General features: G+C 42.8%; 3 protein-coding genes across 6 annotated transcripts; 2 read left to right on the top strand and 1 right to left on the bottom strand.

Annotated features, from left to right (window-relative positions):
• Positions 1 to 1513: 1513 nt before the first annotated feature.
• On the bottom strand, positions 1514 to 9862 carry zgc:154075 (uncharacterized protein LOC556929 homolog). Of its 4 annotated transcripts, none has more exons than XM_052059257.1 (14): positions 9748 to 9862; positions 8381 to 8565; positions 7919 to 8003; positions 7775 to 7848; positions 7627 to 7686; positions 5446 to 5553; positions 5197 to 5253; positions 4968 to 5098; positions 4617 to 4671; positions 4398 to 4490; positions 4180 to 4314; positions 2929 to 3030; positions 1957 to 2118; positions 1514 to 1831 (listed from the first exon to the last, which is right to left on the bottom strand). In XM_052059257.1, exons 2-14 carry the CDS (start codon positions 8471 to 8473, stop codon positions 1709 to 1711), a joined length of 1278 nt encoding a protein of 425 aa, XP_051915217.1. In that variant the 5' UTR covers positions 8474 to 8565; positions 9748 to 9862; the 3' UTR covers positions 1514 to 1708. The 4 variants fall into 4 exon arrangements, with proteins under 4 accessions (XP_051915217.1, XP_051915215.1, XP_051915218.1 ...); XM_052059255.1 differs by lacking the exon at positions 9748 to 9862 and adding an exon at positions 8875 to 8986; XM_052059258.1 differs by lacking the exon at positions 9748 to 9862 and adding an exon at positions 8875 to 8986 and having other exon boundaries at positions 1957 to 2064.
• taf10 (TAF10 RNA polymerase II, TATA box binding protein (TBP)-associated factor) lies at positions 9019 to 11483 on the top strand. Its single transcript, XM_052059324.1, has 5 exons — positions 9019 to 9424; positions 9729 to 9910; positions 10666 to 10730; positions 10843 to 10957; positions 11159 to 11483. The coding sequence occupies exons 1-5, from the start codon at positions 9286 to 9288 to the stop codon at positions 11246 to 11248; spliced, it is 591 nt and encodes a 196-aa protein (XP_051915284.1). The 5' UTR covers positions 9019 to 9285; the 3' UTR covers positions 11249 to 11483.
• An 803-nt stretch (positions 11484 to 12286) lies between these two features.
• On the top strand, positions 12287 to 17852 carry ppih (peptidylprolyl isomerase H (cyclophilin H)). Its single transcript, XM_052059329.1, has 9 exons — positions 12287 to 12458; positions 13901 to 13965; positions 14282 to 14305; positions 14407 to 14451; positions 14523 to 14565; positions 15222 to 15314; positions 16647 to 16734; positions 16851 to 16891; positions 17014 to 17852. Exons 1-9 carry the CDS (start codon positions 12393 to 12395, stop codon positions 17080 to 17082), a joined length of 534 nt encoding a protein of 177 aa, XP_051915289.1. The 5' UTR covers positions 12287 to 12392; the 3' UTR covers positions 17083 to 17852.
• The last annotated feature ends 146 nt before the right edge of the window (positions 17853 to 17998 follow it).

Here is a 17998-nt window from a genome sequence, read left to right as displayed (position 1 = left end):
GTGGACTGCGGAAAAAAAAGACTCTCTGGACTTTCAAGTGAAACCGTCAATCTGCGATAAATACGTTTTTCAGTGTGTCACGAGCACTTCCGGTCTCAACTTCAAGGGGAGTGGTAGGCAATGGAACGGAAGAATGGACATGCGAACCCAATTTATCCATTTTAGTTCAAATGTAGACATGCATTTATAGGGCAGGCGCAAGATACAAGACCTGAGCGTTAAAGGAAAAGAGCAACAGGATCATTTTCAGTCTTTTTTTTATTTTATTTTTTTATTAAGCCATTCTGAATGATTTGGAGGGTGAATATTAGTCCAAACCAGTGTTTCTTAACCTGGGTTCGATCGAACCCCAGGGGTTCGGTGAGTCGGTCTCAGGGGTTTGAATGCAGCCTCTGCCATGCAGGGTGAGACTCAAACTCATCATGTTAATTAGTTAGGACACGCCCGCTTGGCCATCACTGGCTGTAGATGATCACATGACATTGCTTGTCCAATCAGTGCCGCGGGAAATTTTAAATTCGCTTGGTAGTCAACGTGTGACCGGCGTGATGGTACGTCGTACAATGAAAAAAAAAAGCATTCATTCATTCATCTTCCGAGCCGCTTGATCCTCACTAGGGTCGCGGGGGTTGCTGGAGCCTATCCCAGCTGTCTTCGGGCAGTAGGCGGGGGACACCCTGAATCGGTTGCCAGCCAATCGCAGGGCACACAGAAACGAACAACCATTCGCACTCACACTCACACCTAGGGACAAGTTAGAGTGTCCAATCAGCCTGCCACGCATGTTTTTGTAATGTGGGAGGAAACCGGAGCACCCGGAGAAAACCCACGCAGGCCCGGGGAGGACATGCAAACTCCACACAGGGAGGCCGGAGCTGGAATCGAACCGAGTACCTCTGCACTGTGAAGCCGACGTGCTAACCACTGGGCTACCGGGCCGCCCTAAAAGTATTCATATCTCCTGAAATTATATTGACTTTTTTCTGTTTTTAATAAATGCGTTTTTTTTTAACATCTTGAATTTGTAAAAAATTGATATTTATTTTTTTACTATATATATTAAATATATATATGTATGTATATATATATTATATATATTAAATATATATTTAATATATATATTATATTAAATAAAATATATATTTATTTACTAGTTAATGTGAATATTAACTGGTAGGGTTTGTACCCCGAAAAGGTTAAGAACACTGGTCTAAACGAAAAGAGAAAACACCATGAATGGAGCAACTTGGATACTGGGGGGGGGAGGGGGGGGTAACAGTAGCATCAAATGAGTGATTTCAAGATTTTTTCTTTCAAGCTATCCAGTGTCCGGCAGCAGTGGACCTCAAATGGATTTCACAAAACCACAAAATGAGAAACTTTCCTCTGAAGCTGTTTGAGAATTTGACCCGAGAGGGTGCACGCGGCTTCTTTCGGTTTACAGGCTTACAGTTCTTAAGAACATGATGAAAAACAGGCACGCGTGGAAACAAAAAAGCGATTGGTGTGTATGTCCATGTACAATCCGATTATTGCTTTGATCGTGTTACTATGAGGCTGCATGTCACAGCCAGGTGACATTTGAATACATTCAGCATTCATAACTGAATAACATTAAATACTCCGCTCCCAAAGTATGACACGCGTGCCCCACTGCAAACGTGATTCTTGGGTATTCCTGAAGTAAATCAATTCTATTCCCCCAAAATCACCCGGAGTAGTCCAAATGAACCACCCTGCTTTCTCGTCGCGATCGCTCCGCCTCAAACACCAGCAAGTGGCTCCGCAGCGTCTCCTCGGGACCAGAGGCGATGAGTGTCGGGTCATTGTTCTGTTGGCACAAAGACAAAACCTCAGTTTTTGCGTGCGTTTTTTGAGCTTGAGAGTCAGTTATGCCGTGACAAAAGAAAAAAAAAAGTCTGCAAATTACACTCGGGGGAATCAAAGAAGACTCACAGCCACAGCAGAAATGAACGAGTCGATCAAGCAGTAATCAGCTCGACTGTGTCCGGACAGGCCAAAGTTCTTGGGGCAATCCACGCTCACCACATAATCGGTGGCTTTCTGGGTTAGAAAGTCGAACACGCGGATCTCGTCGTTTTTAAATGACAACTCGCCCTGAAAAGTTGGGGTTGGATTGTCATTTTCATAGCGAATGCATTTTAATTTGGGATGGGACTCTTATGCTAACGTGAATTTGCTATGCTAACGTTGCTAAAGCGTCAGCAAACCTCCCAAAGCTGTTTGCGCTAGCAATGTATTCAGTGTATCGAATTATAAACTCGATCAAATGACTCGCCGTCAGGACCACAACGGCAAAGTCATTCATTCATTCATCTTCCTAACCGCTTGATCCTCACTAGGGTCGCGGGGGGTGCTGGAGCCTATCCCAGCTGTCTCCGGGCAGTAGGCGGGGGACACCCTGAATCGGTTGCCAGCCAATCGCAGGGCACACAGAGACGAACAACCGTCCACGCTCACACTCACACCCAGGGACAATTTAGAGTGTTCAATCAGCCCGCCACGTATGTTTTTGGAATGTGGGAGGAAACCGGAGCACCCGGAGAAAACCCACGCAGGCCCGGGGAGAACATGCAAACTCCACACAGGGAGGCCGGAGCTGGAATCGAACCCGGTACCTCTGCACTGTGAAGCCCACGTGCTAACCACTGGACTACCGGGCCGCAAAATCCCCCACACTGATCAACCGCGACCTGATCTTTTCCGGTTTTGAAAGCGGCGACGGTCTAGACGCAGTTTTTGCAGGATGTGGCCAAACGACCCTTTGACGGACGTGCAAAATCTTTTAGAGGCATCCTCCGGAGCAAGGAGTCGCACGGAGAACCACGAAGATGTGAGTCCCATCCCTAATTTTAAGTGATACGCATCAGATTGGATGTCGGTCACGATTGAGTTTCTTCTTTGTACCTTGCTGCCATAGATAGTTGTTTTTCGTTTGCAGATATCTTCGGTGAAAGCCACCATAGAAAAGGCTGCGGTCAGGCCACCTTCAAACTCCATGTTAACAATCTGCAAGAGAAACAACAACAAAATGACGATAATCATCAGGGCAAGAAGAAGCCTTTTGATTTTCAATGGCTGTCCCGTACTTGAACGTTCCTCTCACGGCATGATAGCAGAACAGACTCGCAAAAATTTTATGGTATTTGGCTTTTGGGTGACATTTGCAGATGAACCGAAAATACAGTACAACTCTACAGGTGAACGTTTTTCTCTTTGTCGGCTGCTGCAGCGATGCGGAAAAAGAAGTAGCAGCAGCAGAAGGAGATCTTCATGTCAAGGGAAAACAAGCCTGAGGGAAACAAATTACGCCCCTAGTTTGTTTTCCGACTTGTGTTCAACGTACACAAAATGGATGATCAGAGAAAGGAGCGTTTTCTGTTTTTTCATTCGCCTTTTGTAAAAATTATTTTACGCCAGGGGCGGCCCGGTAGTCCAGTGGTTAGCACTTCGGCTTCACAGTGCAGAGGTACCGGGTTCGATTCCAGCTCCGGCCTCCCTGTGTGGAGTTTGCATGTTCTCCCCGGGCCTGCGTGGGTTTTCTCCGGGTGCTCCGGTTTCCTCCCACATTCCAAAAATATGCATGGCAGGCTGATTGAACACTCTAAATTGTCCCTAGGTGTGAGTGTGAGCGTGGATGGTTGTTCGTCTCTGTGTGCCCTGCGATTGGCTGGCAACCGATTCAGGGTGTCCCCCGCCTACTGCCCGGAGACAACTGGGATAGGCTCCAGCACCCCCCGCGACCCAAGTGAGGATCAAGCGGTTAGGAAGAAGAATGAATGAATGAATGAATGAATTTTACGCCAGAGGCTGTGGGCCGGTGGGGATTTGAACACAGGATGCGATTGAACCCTGGGGGGGGGGGGGGGGGGGGGGGGGGGGGGACTTGCCTCGTGTCGATAAAGCAATATATGGGTGCACTTCATGACCCATTTTCCATTTATGATCAAATTGGATTTTTCATTTTCGGAACTGTAATGAGTTTTTCAGCAAAAATGAAGTGAATTGAGTTGAGTCCACTGGCACCATAAAGGGCTCATATCCAGTTTTTGCCCTCTAGTAAAAGTAGAAAATGTCTTTGAATTGTCAACGACGACTCACCTCTCAAGGTATTTTCAAGTTTTGAATATCAGCATTTCAAATTCAAGGTTTTTGAACCTGGTTACTGCAGACGTCGTTGTCACACTCATAGACGCATCGGCCGTATGGGCCAGTCCTCAGAGCCTCAGATACAGTCTCGATGTCTGGCAAGGTGTCAGGGCATAAGACGGACAGCGGCCAGGCAAAGGGGTTCTAAGGGGGGGGGGGGGGGGAAGCAACAACAAATAAAGCACCATCAAGCATGCAAAATCCACAACATTTGCTACAACGATCACCTGTTTCACCCTGTCCAGGTAGATTTTCCTTGCGGAGTAAGGACAGGTGTCCTCGACGGAACAGTCCAGGCAGCGATCACCAGCCCCTGCCGGCTAATGCGACATGTCTCACGCGTACAGTCCAGGAATAATTATCAAATAGCATCCAAACATTTCTTGAGTTGAAGCTCCTCAAAACAACAAGTGCTGCACATTTAAAAAAAAAAAGTACAAGAATACCTTGTTCTCTGGACTGAAGTGGCTGACAAAACCAAACGACGTCACTTTCAAACACCTGCAAGAAAAAGCTGCGATGTCACGCCTTCCTTTTTGGGTGGCAAACAAATGTCTTGGTGTCCAAACCATAACATGATGAGCGATACTGAACTGCTTGGTGGGAATTAGTTGAAATGCTGACATAGAACTGGGTGTCGTCAGTATAGGAATAAAAGATAAGTACAGATAATCTGACCGAGAATTCTGAACATGGGGGGTGCCAAGTACGGAGCCTTGTGGCACTCGACTGAAATCGGAGACTTTCTGTTGCGGGCTACAGATGCTGGCAAACGGACTTTGGTCGCAAAGTTTTACCTGCGTGTTCCGGCCCAGTGATGAATCAGGTCAATGTCGTGACACGATTTGGCCAGAAGAGAGAACGAGCTTTCCGCCTCATTCCTCCAGTTTCCCCGAACGTAGGAGTGAGCAAAATGAAAAAAGCCAACCTGAAGAAAGGGGTGGATCTTGTGTTTGCGCATGTGAATGTGTGTACAAAAATATATCATCACAGATTTTGGCTAAATGTAACTTTATTCCTGCTTACTGGCTCCAAGTGCTGGATGTGGATCACATCACCAATGACACCGCTGTCAATCAACTCCTGGTAAAACAAAAAACTTCATTGGCATTTTTTTTGAAAGACATAAAGGTATTTTGGGGATATTAGGATCTACTTGGGAAAGCTTTTAACTCATTCATTACCAGCCAATTCTGGACAAAGTCTGAAAAGACGTTTAAAACCGTCTTTGGGAGTGAATGAGTTAAGAGGTGGAAGTTGCAAAATTCAGATCACCTTTATCTTACAGATGTAGGGATCGTATCGTAGAACGTGACCCACGCACAGCATCACGCCGGTCTTCGAGCACGCCGCCACAATCTCTATGCAGTCTTTAGCCGTCGTCTGAAGTCACAGAGAGGTGAAGAGGAATGTGTTTTCATTTCAGCAAGATGCAGCAGGATGAACGTAGTCGCGATTGCGCAATAGGGGGCAGCGAGTCCGCCGGACTTCCTAATGTACAATTTATATTTCATATACAGCAGTAATTCAACTGGTAATGTGTACACGCTATGTGAACGTGTTATTTCTGAGTTCTATGATGGTGATGAGAGTTGGATGTTTACGTGCCACGAGGGAAGGCAGCTTTCCCCAGTATGGGACAAATAAAGGTTTTCTTATCTTATCTTTTCCTTGGAACTGCTTCCTTGAACATTTAAAGACTTTCATGAAAAGCAAACTAATGTGATGGTGTTTGCTCCCACTGGCCCGTGTCAATACCCAACCATTGGACCCCAAAGGTCTCAAACTTCGGCTTTAAACCGAACAGTGATTTTAAACTGGATTTGTCAAATTGGTGGAGTCGCTAAGTCCATTTTTTAACCTTGGGTCCATGGCAAACTATGAAGACTTTCCTTCCACAACTGTAAATCCGTGACTTCCTTCCTTACATCCTGGCTGGATTCCTTCAATGTACTCAACTTTGGAGTCAGCCAGTCCTCCCTCAAACACCTTCATTGGTCCAAAATGCTGTTATTTAGCTTTTAGCTGTAACACTTTAGCACAGGGGTGGGCAAACTTTTTGGCTCGGGGCCGCATTGACTTTTAAAATTTGACAGAAGGGCCAGGTCAGCACGAGCTATGGTACATTAAAAAAAACTGCATTTGTTGACAGTCCATATCAAACATCAACAGAACAAAAGCATGAAAGTACGGTCTTCGTATACTTTTTTAAAATGACAAAAGTGTTGTTGATGACCTATATTAGCCTGTGCATCGCTGCAGATGGGTTATGATCAAGCCAGTAGAAGTAGAGCGATACAGAGGTACTAGGTGGTCGAAAAGATTGCCCCGCCCCCCCCCCCCCCATGTTCTGCAACTTCAAATCAATGCGCCACCTGGCGGTGAAATACCTGTCATTACAAGTCCAATTGAAATGAATGCAATCATTCACATTGAACCTTAATTGTGGACCAAACTTCGGCGGGCCAGATTAAAAAGACCAAGGGGCCGGATTCGGCCCGCGTGCCGTAGTTTGCCCACCACTGTGTTAGAGAGAGTGCACATAACTACTATTCTGACGTCACCCCACTGATTGCCTGGGCATTTTAGGGCTCATTCCTTGAGAGACTCTTATTATTTGTTTTCAAATATCGAAAAGGTCACATCCCGCCTTACCTGAGCGGTGGAACTTGGACGTGTCGAAGTCTCAAGTGCGAGCTCAGATTGTTTCAAACTGTCGAGTTCAATTATCTTATGTTCGATTTTTATTTATGTACAGCACTGTTTCAACTGAAGTTTATCGTCTTCTCTGTAAACATTGAGTTGAGCCATTTATTTAATGTGTAACCGTGTGATTTTCCATTTCTGCACATTTCCTGTTAAGGGTCACAGTGAAGAATTTGGGGACAATGACGGACTTCTGGCGAGTGACGAAAGACAGGATGGCAAATTTTTCGGATGCACCCACCTCTGCGTTTCACGAACAAGATCTAAAGGGCATGCATGGCCGATACTATTTTTCTCCGTCAACTTTCTTCATGTCAATCCTCTCGTAAGCCCATGACAAGGTTCAAACAAATGTGAAAGTCGAATGTCAGACACATTTAACTACGCAAGCATCATGGAAGTTTACGTGCTTGATTTGCTTTCACGGGAGACGTCAAGTGATATGGCAGATCAGATCTGGCCATGGCCCTTGAGTTTGATACCGGTGGTCTACGGTGACGGTCAAAGCTCAGACGGGCATGTTGCCATATTCCACAAGGAATTACTCTGCTACATGACCGAGTTTTTTTTTTTTTGGGGGGGGGGGTTCTTATCTATGAGCTTCAATACATTGTTATTGGAAGAGTAATTCAAATTGAAACAAATCAGACTTAAATTGAGCTTTGTGACGCGCTACAAAAACGGACAGTTCGAGGCAATTTGTCATACGCGTGACATGTTATTTTTTTTACTAGCCATGCTGTCACTCACGGCCATTGGTTTCTCCAAAAGAACATGGTAGCCCTTCTTGGCAAACGCCACTGCGGGCTCCTGGGACACACAAACGTACAAAAAAGATACAGGCCAACAAGTGTGGGAAGACAAAGCAATACAGATGCTATTAGTATTAAATATTGACCTTATGAAGGATGTCTGGAGTGCAAATTAAAACGGCGTCGGCACACTTCTCTCTTTCGGCTAAAATGCGCCAGTCTAGGAAAGGCAGCATTGAAAATGGAACGAGGCACATCGCTGTCAAAATTTCAAGGGGTTTCATGCTCACCTTCATACAGGTTCTCCTCTGCAATGTTGTACAGTTGTTGGAACTTTGTGCGGGCAAACTTCCTGGGATCAGCTACTCCGACAACCTGTAAAAATGTCGTGATACCGCTCATAGCTTTCAACTTTTACTGCAGGCTCTGGCACGGCTTGTTATCTTATTGATCTCTCTGATGTCATGAAATTGGAGGCAATAAACAGTTTCACAAAAGCCGACACAATAGATTTCTTTTTCTTGCCCGTTGGCAGATGATAGCTGATGAAGCATTTTTCTGGTAGGAAATCGTAAACACGATCTTCATTTCTTCATAAGGGATAAATATCATCAATAATAGTAATAAAATATCAATTCACATTTGTTATTTCAGACATTTGTATGACACTGGACACTTTGACATTCGTTACCGCAGTCGCAGCTCTGGATTAAAAAAAAAAAAAGAAAAAAATAGTTTGTCACTTGGCGAACCTTCACACGATCAGGGTGGACGATGGAATAGCGGGAGTAGATCTCCCCTCGACAACCTGCACCCACCACGATGACCCGGACAAGTGGACTCATGTTGACGTCGCCAAAGCTTCCGTACTCATGTGCCTGTCAAGTCGGTTTCTTCCTCGAGTCTCGAAGTTACTTTAGGGATTTGCGCTGTGTTCCTGAATAACCACAGAAAAAGTCGATCTGTTGCAATTTGTGTATCCTGAGAATTGTGAGGTTTGCTTGGGATGTTGTCACATTTTACAATATTTATAAATCATTCAATTTTTGACACTGTCAGATTAATTAACCTCGTGCTTTATGCTTAAACTACACGCTTGGTCAAGACAAATGAACGGTAAATATACAACTTTAAATATATATTTATAAATACCCTTGCTATCTCGCGGTAGAATACTATTACATAACGAAATACTTTGGGGAATCACATCAAGTAACTGTGAATAAAGTTTTAAAAAAAACATTACCGTGTATATACCGATTGAAAAGCGCTCGGGACGACACCAACTGCTCATAAAACCCCAGGCGTCGAAATGGCGCACTCGGGTATTTTCGGCTCACTTCGTCACTTTACGAGGAGGTCACATGACGCCGTTTGTTCAACAGCGTGAGCGCTCAAGTCTGGTTAGCTACAAACATCCGCTGTGATGCTACTTAGCTCGTGACTCCGCATTTGGTTTGTTTTTATACATTCCCAAAGCAGCGTGCGGATGAATTTATTAAGCCACACGTGTCTCTTTTAATGATACGGGGCTAGACTTGTGGGCATTTGGAGCGTTTTTTTATTTTAATTGCTCGTCAAAAATACTAGCCGAGTTTTAGCGTTAGCTAGCCGACAAGTTGTTTCCCACAACTGCGAAAAGGTGAACAGCATCGCCATGAATGTTGACAGCGCGAATCAGTCTGTCACCACCGGAGCTTCGTCTAACGTCACGACGTCTTTAACTTCAAGCAACTGTACCGTGAATGAGAATGCGACCAGCAACGTCGGCAGCAACCCCGTGGTTACCAGCAATGGTAGTTCATATTGATCAAATGCTACGGAAATTTGGGAACACGGACTTGTCTTTGGTTTGCAGCCCGTAAATATACAAATAACATGTTTTTCAGAGACTAAATTACACGTTTTATTCAATGGTATGTATTTTCTCTCATTTTATAAATGCAGGAGTCTTCCATTATGTTGCTGCACATTGGCAAATCGAATGGCTATCAGATGGTGGCCAGGGCTTGCTTTTACAGAAGAAAAAAAAACAATTATTTGCACTTTCAGAATGCAGTGGATTAGAATTATTCTTTTGCATCTCTGTTAATTAAACAGCGTCGGCCCCTGCCCCTACCGTGACGTCATCATCAGACTCGTCTGTGCCCAATGGAGTTTATGTTCCGGGAGGCATCACCAATGGAGATGTAAAGTCTACCGTCTCTACAACCCCACTGGCTGACTTCGTCATGCAACTGGAAGAGTATACTCCCACGGCAAGTCTTGCTTTCTCTCTACCGGTACTTAGTTCGTACTGCACATACAATAGCAACGCAAGCCTATAAAAGTAAAATACTCCATGTAATTTAAGTGCTGATTTGATTTCTGTCTTTATTCAAGCTCATTTCCAATTCTTCATTCTCAAAAATCAAACACAATCCATCGAGTAAAGATGATTGCCCTCCGATTTGTTCAGGTTTCAAAACAAAATCCCCTGTTGAGATATTAATCTAGTTTTTATAGCATTTGTCCATGTGGGTGAGCTAGCGGCTCTTACAGGTGACCGGGTGAGAGGTGCCGGACTTGTCGGCAGTCAATTGCAGGGTCAATTACAAATGGCCATTCATAACTATGGACAAGAGTCTTAAATGAACCTAACGTGCAAGGTTTTGTTGTGTGGGAGGAAGTCAGAGTATCTGGGGAAAACCAAATCCGCAAATCTTCTGAACGTGAAAGGCTTCTGAAAATTTTGGAGCAGCAGTTTAGTTAGTTTTAAGTCATCTAATCTTCTTGATATACTGCGTTGTGAATTTCTGTATGCCTTTGACAATAAATCCATGTCTTGTTATGCCTCCAGGAATGTAGCTGATTTTTTTTTTTAATGTTCTTTCTTTGTGGTCAATAAAGCATTCATCTTAATGACAACTGTCATGAGGTGGACATTACAACTGCATGTAGTTTTCTGCTGATCCAAATTGGGATTTCTTCAGCCATGGCAGAGGTTTGGGCCATTCAAGTGTGGATTCAGCACTGACCTTTGTTTTTGTTTTGCCAGATTCCTGATGCAGTGACAGGCTACTACCTCAACCGGGCAGGCTTCGAAGCATCTGATCCAAGAATGTATGTGTTTTTGGTTCTGGGAATGGTTAAAAATTCACTGTGGGACAGTTGAAAGCATAGTGAAATTTTACATTTATATTACTTCTTCTTTTTTGTGTGTGTTTTTTTTTAGAATCCGTTTGATCTCGCTTGCCTCGCAGAAGTTCATTTCAGACATCGCCAATGATGCTCTTCAGTATTGTAAAATGAAGGGGACTGCGTCGGGGAGCTCAAGGAGCAAGGCAAAGGTCTCCTTCCATTTCTTAACTCATTCAGTACCAGCCAATTCTGGACCAAATCTGAAAAGACGTTTAAACACGTCATTGGGAGTGAATGAGTTAATGTCCTCCCATGCCCATTAAAAATAGAATAGAAAAATAGAATAAAAATAAAATAAAAAATAGTTCACTTCACGATAAATTGTTGTGTTTTGTCCTGCTTATTTCTAGGATAAGAAGTACACTCTGACAATGGAGGACCTGGCCCCCGCTCTTTCAGAATACGGCGTTAATGTCAAGAAGCCCTACTACTTTACATAGAATACAGGCTCCTTTTGCTTGAGCTAGTTTTAATTTCTGGCTAACAATGTCACTTTTTTGTCAAATTGCTCATTTTCAGTCACGGTGCTTTAACACATCTGTGCTACTCATACAGCACATTTGACAAAGTTGTGTTCAATTCAATTTTGAAGTCACTCTTTATTTTTGTGGTTCCACCTCTGACTTTTCCTTGTTTGTTAATGTTTTATTGTACAAATAAAACCCAAAATATGAATCTGGGTTTGTGTCTCTGAGTTTTTGCATCATTAAAATTGTATCCAGAAGCAGAGTCGAATTCTACTGTCAAGATGGGCGCATGCATACACATGGGCGCATGTGTATTAAAACAGTATCAAAAATGAGTGGCTAGTTCACCATAATGGTGATATTAGTGATTCAGCTCAGTGATTAACAATTTACATCCATCCGTGTATTTTACATAGTGCAAATCACAATTTAGATTTTACATCCTTCCATCCAATTTATGTAGTGCTTATCCTCATTAGGGTCCCTTGAGTCTTTCCCAGCTGCCTGACCGTGAGGCGCAGTATTTCCTGACTCTTCTTTCTTGAATCTTCGCCAGTCAATCGCAAAGCATAAATAATGGGTAATTTAGGGATTTCATCATCTATGGTCCATAATATCAAAGGTTACAGAGACTCTGGAGAGACCATTGCATTGCAAGTGGCATGGCCAAAATCAACATTGAATGAATGCCGGTGATCTTCAATCCCTCAGCCGCCATTGCACCAAAAACTGACATCATTGTGAAAAAGTTATTCATGGAAAACATACAGTATACACCAGTGAAGTTAATCTCTGTTTTTTTTGTGTTTGTTTTTTTTTCTTTATATGCGGGTGGGGTATTTAAAGTAAATAATTAAACACATAAAAGAAAATAATTAATAATTTTAATTAGCCTAAGGGCCATGCGGAATTTTCCCGCATGCCGCCAGTTACCTACCTATCCATGATTGGCGAGTAATTTACAACACGCGTTTTCACTGGGTTTGTCCCTAACTACTTGCCGTAGTTAGGGACAAATGACTTTACCGTTCCGTAGAAGTTTCCGGTTGTTCAAATTCGCATCTGAAGTACTGTTCACCGTTTCCCCCCCTTATTTAAACGCGAAGTGAGTGGAATAATGTCCGTTCAAGCGACAAACCCCAACAATCCTATTGTTTTCTTCGACATTACAATAGGAGGACAGGTGAGTTGGAGAAAGACTTTCTTAATTCTTGTCCGTAACCAAGATGAAGAAACACACATGAGGCACCCCAATGCTAACAGAAAGATTGAAGCGTGATCGCTCACTATAATCTTTGGTTGTGTCACTTGAAAACAAAACAATTGTCAAAAGTTAGATCGCTCATGTTTATTCGTCATTCTTTGTCAAATAAATACTGTAAATGAATGGCGGCGGGAGGCGGATCATTTCCTTCTCGTTAAGTACTGTATACCAGACTTTTACGATTTGTTAGGATACCAATAACGTTTTTCTTGAAATTTCATCAACACTGATACTGTTCAATTTTAACTGTGATTTGTTTTTCCACTCAATTTACGATTACACGTAGGGTAATAATACTTTGCGTGAAACAAATACTAGGCTATTAATTTGTGCCGAGTTTATTGGACATTTGAATTCATCATAAAACGGAATAATAATGTGCATGATGTATGCACTTCTCAAACAAAGGTGAAAATTATAAATTTCATATTTTCTGTTTGTTACTACCCTGAGGCCAAATTTTTCAAATCAAGTACATTCTTCATGGTGTGGAAATCAAGATGGCTTAAATCCTCTCAGCAAAGTTTTTGCCTCTAAACTTAAGCACAGACCAAAAAAAGAAAAGTAGCCACCTTATTTCTACGCCCCATGAGCCTTGAAAAATGTGCGCAACCTCCAGTCGAGCAAAACTGGGGTTGTTGTTTACATGGAAAGTGTGTCTTGAGTCCACTTTCTTTGAGAGTTAGCGACTTTACCAATGTGGGAATGCCACTTGTTTGGCACTTGCGGAGTCTTATCCGGTGGGTTGTCTCAATGCAAGCATAAAGTGCATTTGCACAAAGTTCTATGTGCGTGTTGTGGTCCTGTGCCCTTTTCTCCACAAAATGAAAATGAGTACAGGTACACTGTTGAGGTGGTGGTCTTGTCAAACGAAGTCTCAAGACACTATTTTTTTCTGTGATCTTCATCCACCGGGAAGACACTGCTAGCATTTATCAAAACAACATTCCCATCCTCGTCCAGGCAGTCATTTCAAATCATTGCTCTTGTAGTCACAGATCCAACTTCTTCTGCTTGTTTGTACAACCTTCAACTGCGCAACAAATTTCTAAACCGTGGAACACATTTCCCATATGCATTGGGGGCATATGATGCCTGTGAAAAGGTTGTGAAAAACGCCTTCGAATAAATCGTGTTCATGTTCTGTTGTATTTTGTGCTTCATAATGTTTTAAGTTGCACTTTACGGATGTCGCGACAAACTGTATTTACTGAGATTGGTTTTCTGAAGTGTTCCTGAACCCGTGTGGTGATATTCTTTACACATTGATGTCTGTTTTTGATGCATTGCCGCCCGAGGGGTCGCCCGGTTGCGAATGTCTCATCAGCTGTTTACACCACTTTTTTCCTCCTACGTTGCAGGATGTGGGGCGGATGAAAATTGAACTTTTTGCTGATGTCGTCCCAAGGACGGCTGAGAATTTCCGGTATGTTATGATCTTAATTTGAGCATCGTTTTATTGTACCTTTTCTGGCAAGAAGCTTTTTTTCCCAGCCTTATGATTGACTAAATACTTATAAGAGCCTTGCAGTGCCAAATGTTGCTTGGCTCTGTGAACGACAATGAGGGGAAATATGTGTGTTTAAAAACTCCCTTTCACCAAACCAGGGCTGCTCCCCGAGATAAACAGAAAAAAAAATGGATGGATAAAAGCGACCATTCAACATAATTAGCGATGCACCGATACCAGTGTCTGTGTCGATATCGTACGACTTACAGTAAATGATCATCGTTTCTTGCAGGCAGTTCTGCACTGGAGAATTCCGGTAAGGGAGACTTCCTGTAAATGTTACTGATGTTTCACATCGTGTGAATAAAACAGGCCTGCCTTTTATGAGGTATGAAACTAAAAATTCCCATCTCACAGGAAGGATGGTGTACCTATTGGTTTCAAGAGCTGTGCGTTCCACAGGTATGGACTGCACGGACAGAGAGAATGTACAGAGTTCATTGTGTCTTACCTGTTTCGTTGCCCATTTGCAGAGTGATCAAAGATTTTATGATCCAAGGAGGGGACTTTGTGAATGTGAGTACATGCCCATAGCAACTGGCAGCAGTGCCTTACACGTTTGACTTTCAGTATATTTGTGCCATACACAATGTTATAATATTAAGAAAAGATTAAGAAAACCTTTATTAGTCTCGCAATGGAGAAATTCCAGATTCACAGCAGCAAAGTTATGAAAGGAAGAAGTAGAACAACAAAAAAATAGGAGCTGCTGGAAAGGCAGCCACTCTCGCGGCGCCATTTTGAAGTCAAAAATAACAAAAATAACACAAGACAACACATAGGACAGAGACAGTCGTGCAATCTTCACCACTTTTCTGCATACACTTTGTTGTCTGAAGCAGTTCTAGATGAAAGAGGAGAGGATCAAAGTGTCCTTTCACCAGTGGATCAGAGACATCATGCTGAAAAATGTGCACACGTCTGCTACAAGCAAGGTTTTGAAAGCAAACACGAAGCTGTAGCGTCCATTGACGAAAAGAGATTAGTTCTCCTGTCCCACGTAATCCGCTTCAAACTCCAAGCCGCGACTCCCAGCTCCAAATCCGCATCGGATAATATGTTTAATCTAGTAAATTGCCAAGTTGCAAACAATCGGTCTCTTGCTGGGCTCCTCGAAAATTGCAAATGCACAGTTTTGGTGAGTTTGATGTGATGCAGTGTTTTTCGTACAGGGTGACGGCACTGGCATCTGCAGTATCTACAGAGGTCCATTTGCAGATGAAAACTTTCGAGTGAAGCATTCCATGCCTGGTCTTCTGTCCATGGTATGTGGCTTTGTCAACAATAAGGTGTAACTAATTGTAATAAGGGTGGCCCGGTAGTCCAGTGGTTAGCACGTCGGCTTCACAGTGCAGAGGTACCGGGTTCGATTCCAGCTCCGGCCTCCCTGTGTGGAGTTTGCATGTTCTCCCCGGGCCTGCGTGGGTTTTCTCCGGGTGCTCCGGTTTCCTCCCACATTCCAAAAACATGCGTGGCAGGCTGATTGAACACTCTAAATTGTCCCTAGGTGTGAGTGCGAATGGTTGTTCGTCTCTGTGTGCCCTGCGATTGGCTGGCAACCGATACAGGGTGTCCCCCGCCTACTGCCCGGAGACAGCTGGGATAGGCTCCAGCACCCCCCGCAACCCTAGTGAGGATCAAGCGGTTAGGAAAATGAATGAATGAATGGATTCACTGCCAGCTGTTTTAAAGGCAGAGTTACCCATTTTGACTGATCTCTGAAGCACCAAACCTAACAAAAGAGTAGACTCTTCTTTCACTAGAAAAAAAAATGTTGTCTCATTGTCTCCTTCTTTAGTATTTAGCCGTCAAACATGGGCTGCTTTCATCAAAAACAGTCGATTCTGACTGTCATTTATCAAGAGATTCAAGACACAGACTTGCAATTACCTACCGCAACACATCAGTTTAAACCATGCACAAACATACCGGTACTCTGTGACTAATCGTGTCTGACTTCCAATGTGTTGGGATTTTTGTCGCTCATAATCATCACAAGCACGAGAGTCATCCCCGAGGATTGATCTTGGACTCAAAAGCAGTGCCGATTACAAAATCCAAAGCGATACAACGCTGCCATCTGCAGGGATCTGTTGGTCATTACAGTGGTTTTGAAAACCTGAATTTCACTGACAGGCTGGGTGAGATCTTCTTCTGTCCTGCAGGACAAATAATTCCGTGACAGATAACGCTTGCAATGCAGTGCACAAATATACAGTATATGTCCAAGGCAGTGAATGAGTTGAATAATGTAACTGAATTCAAACAAGGTGATAAAACATTTGTTTGCAAAACCGATATGAAGTTGCATAATGATGGCCCCTAGTGGTGGCGGGGACCTAAGCAGGTGCCTATTAATATGATTGGTAGCTCTGAGGCTGGTTTCGGGTTCAGACCTGGTTCAAAATATTCTTCTCATATAACTGTTCCAATGGAGGTTCCATTTCATCGACAGTCTGTGGCAGGAGCCTTTTCAAAGTTTGCTTTCGTTAGTTTTCAGATTATTATTATTTTCTCTTACACAAAAAGTAGTAAATATAAAATTCACTTTGTTCTGAGGATATTAAGATTCTGCTGTCTTATTTCTTTCCCCTTAGGCAAACAGTGGTCCAGGAACAAATGGTTGCCAGTTTTTCATAACCTGCACTAAATGTGACTGGTTAGACGGAAAACATGTTGTTTTTGGTAAGCATGGACCCACAATCATGTGGATTTTTAAAAATGTGTGTTTATTTAAAGTGCTATGTTGGATATTGTATTAATGCAAATGTCTTGAATGTTCTTATTTGTTGTTGTTTCAGGTAAAGTTGTGGATGGATTGCTGATCATGAGAAAGATTGAGGTACTTTACACTGAATATCAATCGACGTCACTCAAGTCATCTTAATAGAATTAATAGCATGACACATTTTTTCTTCTTCTTAATGTTCTGAAAATAAAATAAAAACTATTTACCCCCAACAGAATGTTCCCACAGGACCAAACAACAAGCCCAAGCTGCCAATCCTCATTGCACAATGTGGAGAGATGTGAGGGAAAATGGCTCTCCGCACCTTACAAGTTACACTTATGCCCCATTTGTTGACCCTGCATAATGTCATTAGTGTCTAATTCCATTGTACATGTAAAAACCCAAAAAAGATTCATCCCAACTTTGTATCGTGAACTTGAAATAAATTGTTTTTACTGAAAATAAAACATTTTGACATTTGCGTGTCTTTGTGAATAAAATTACCAATTTACAGTACTGTACTTACAGTACGTGAATGATGTCACCATTCACTGTCATAGGAGGTTGAAAATCTGATTGTTCTTGCGACTTGTCCCATCACTACAGCTAGTGTTTATAACATATTCATCGATAAATTGAGTACATTAAAATCAAATGTATTGGACAGCTGTTTCAAATCGCCCTTTCTTCCTATTTGTAGATGACGTATGATTGACGACACTGACGTCATTGGCAATATACTGCCCCCTTTGGTGTCTTTAATAGCTACAGTAGCCTGTTTGTTTTTCTCACTGAACACATTTTTATTCCCGTTGTGATAAGAGTAATAATGGTTTCAGTGATTTTAATGGATAGTTGTAAAATATATTTGGAATATTGCACTTCTATATTTTGTTTTCGATATTCAAAGTCAGGTACATTTATTATACTTCAAGGTTTCATTCCTTTGGGGTGGCAAGCCTGGGGTATAATGCAATGTTTATGCTGCGAGAACATTGTGTTCCCAGTGTTTTATTAACCCCGTTGCCAACCAACCCCACCCTCACCCTTCTCCACCAACCCAAATAGAGAATCTCAAGTCTAGGAAAATGTAGAAAGAAATGGGATTTGGTGACTGTTTGTGGTTGGAGTGAGCTTATGAGCATCGATCAAGTGTTTCAAACACTTAGAACCAAATCGAATGAGCGAGGAATCCTCTGATGAACTTGTCTCCCCCTT

The sequence above is a fragment of the Hippocampus zosterae genome, chromosome 2 (assembly GCF_025434085.1).
Source record: "Hippocampus zosterae strain Florida chromosome 2, ASM2543408v3, whole genome shotgun sequence".
Lineage (NCBI taxonomy): Eukaryota > Metazoa > Chordata > Actinopteri > Syngnathiformes > Syngnathidae > Hippocampus > Hippocampus zosterae.
This window is presented reverse-complemented; position numbering and strand designations above follow the sequence as displayed.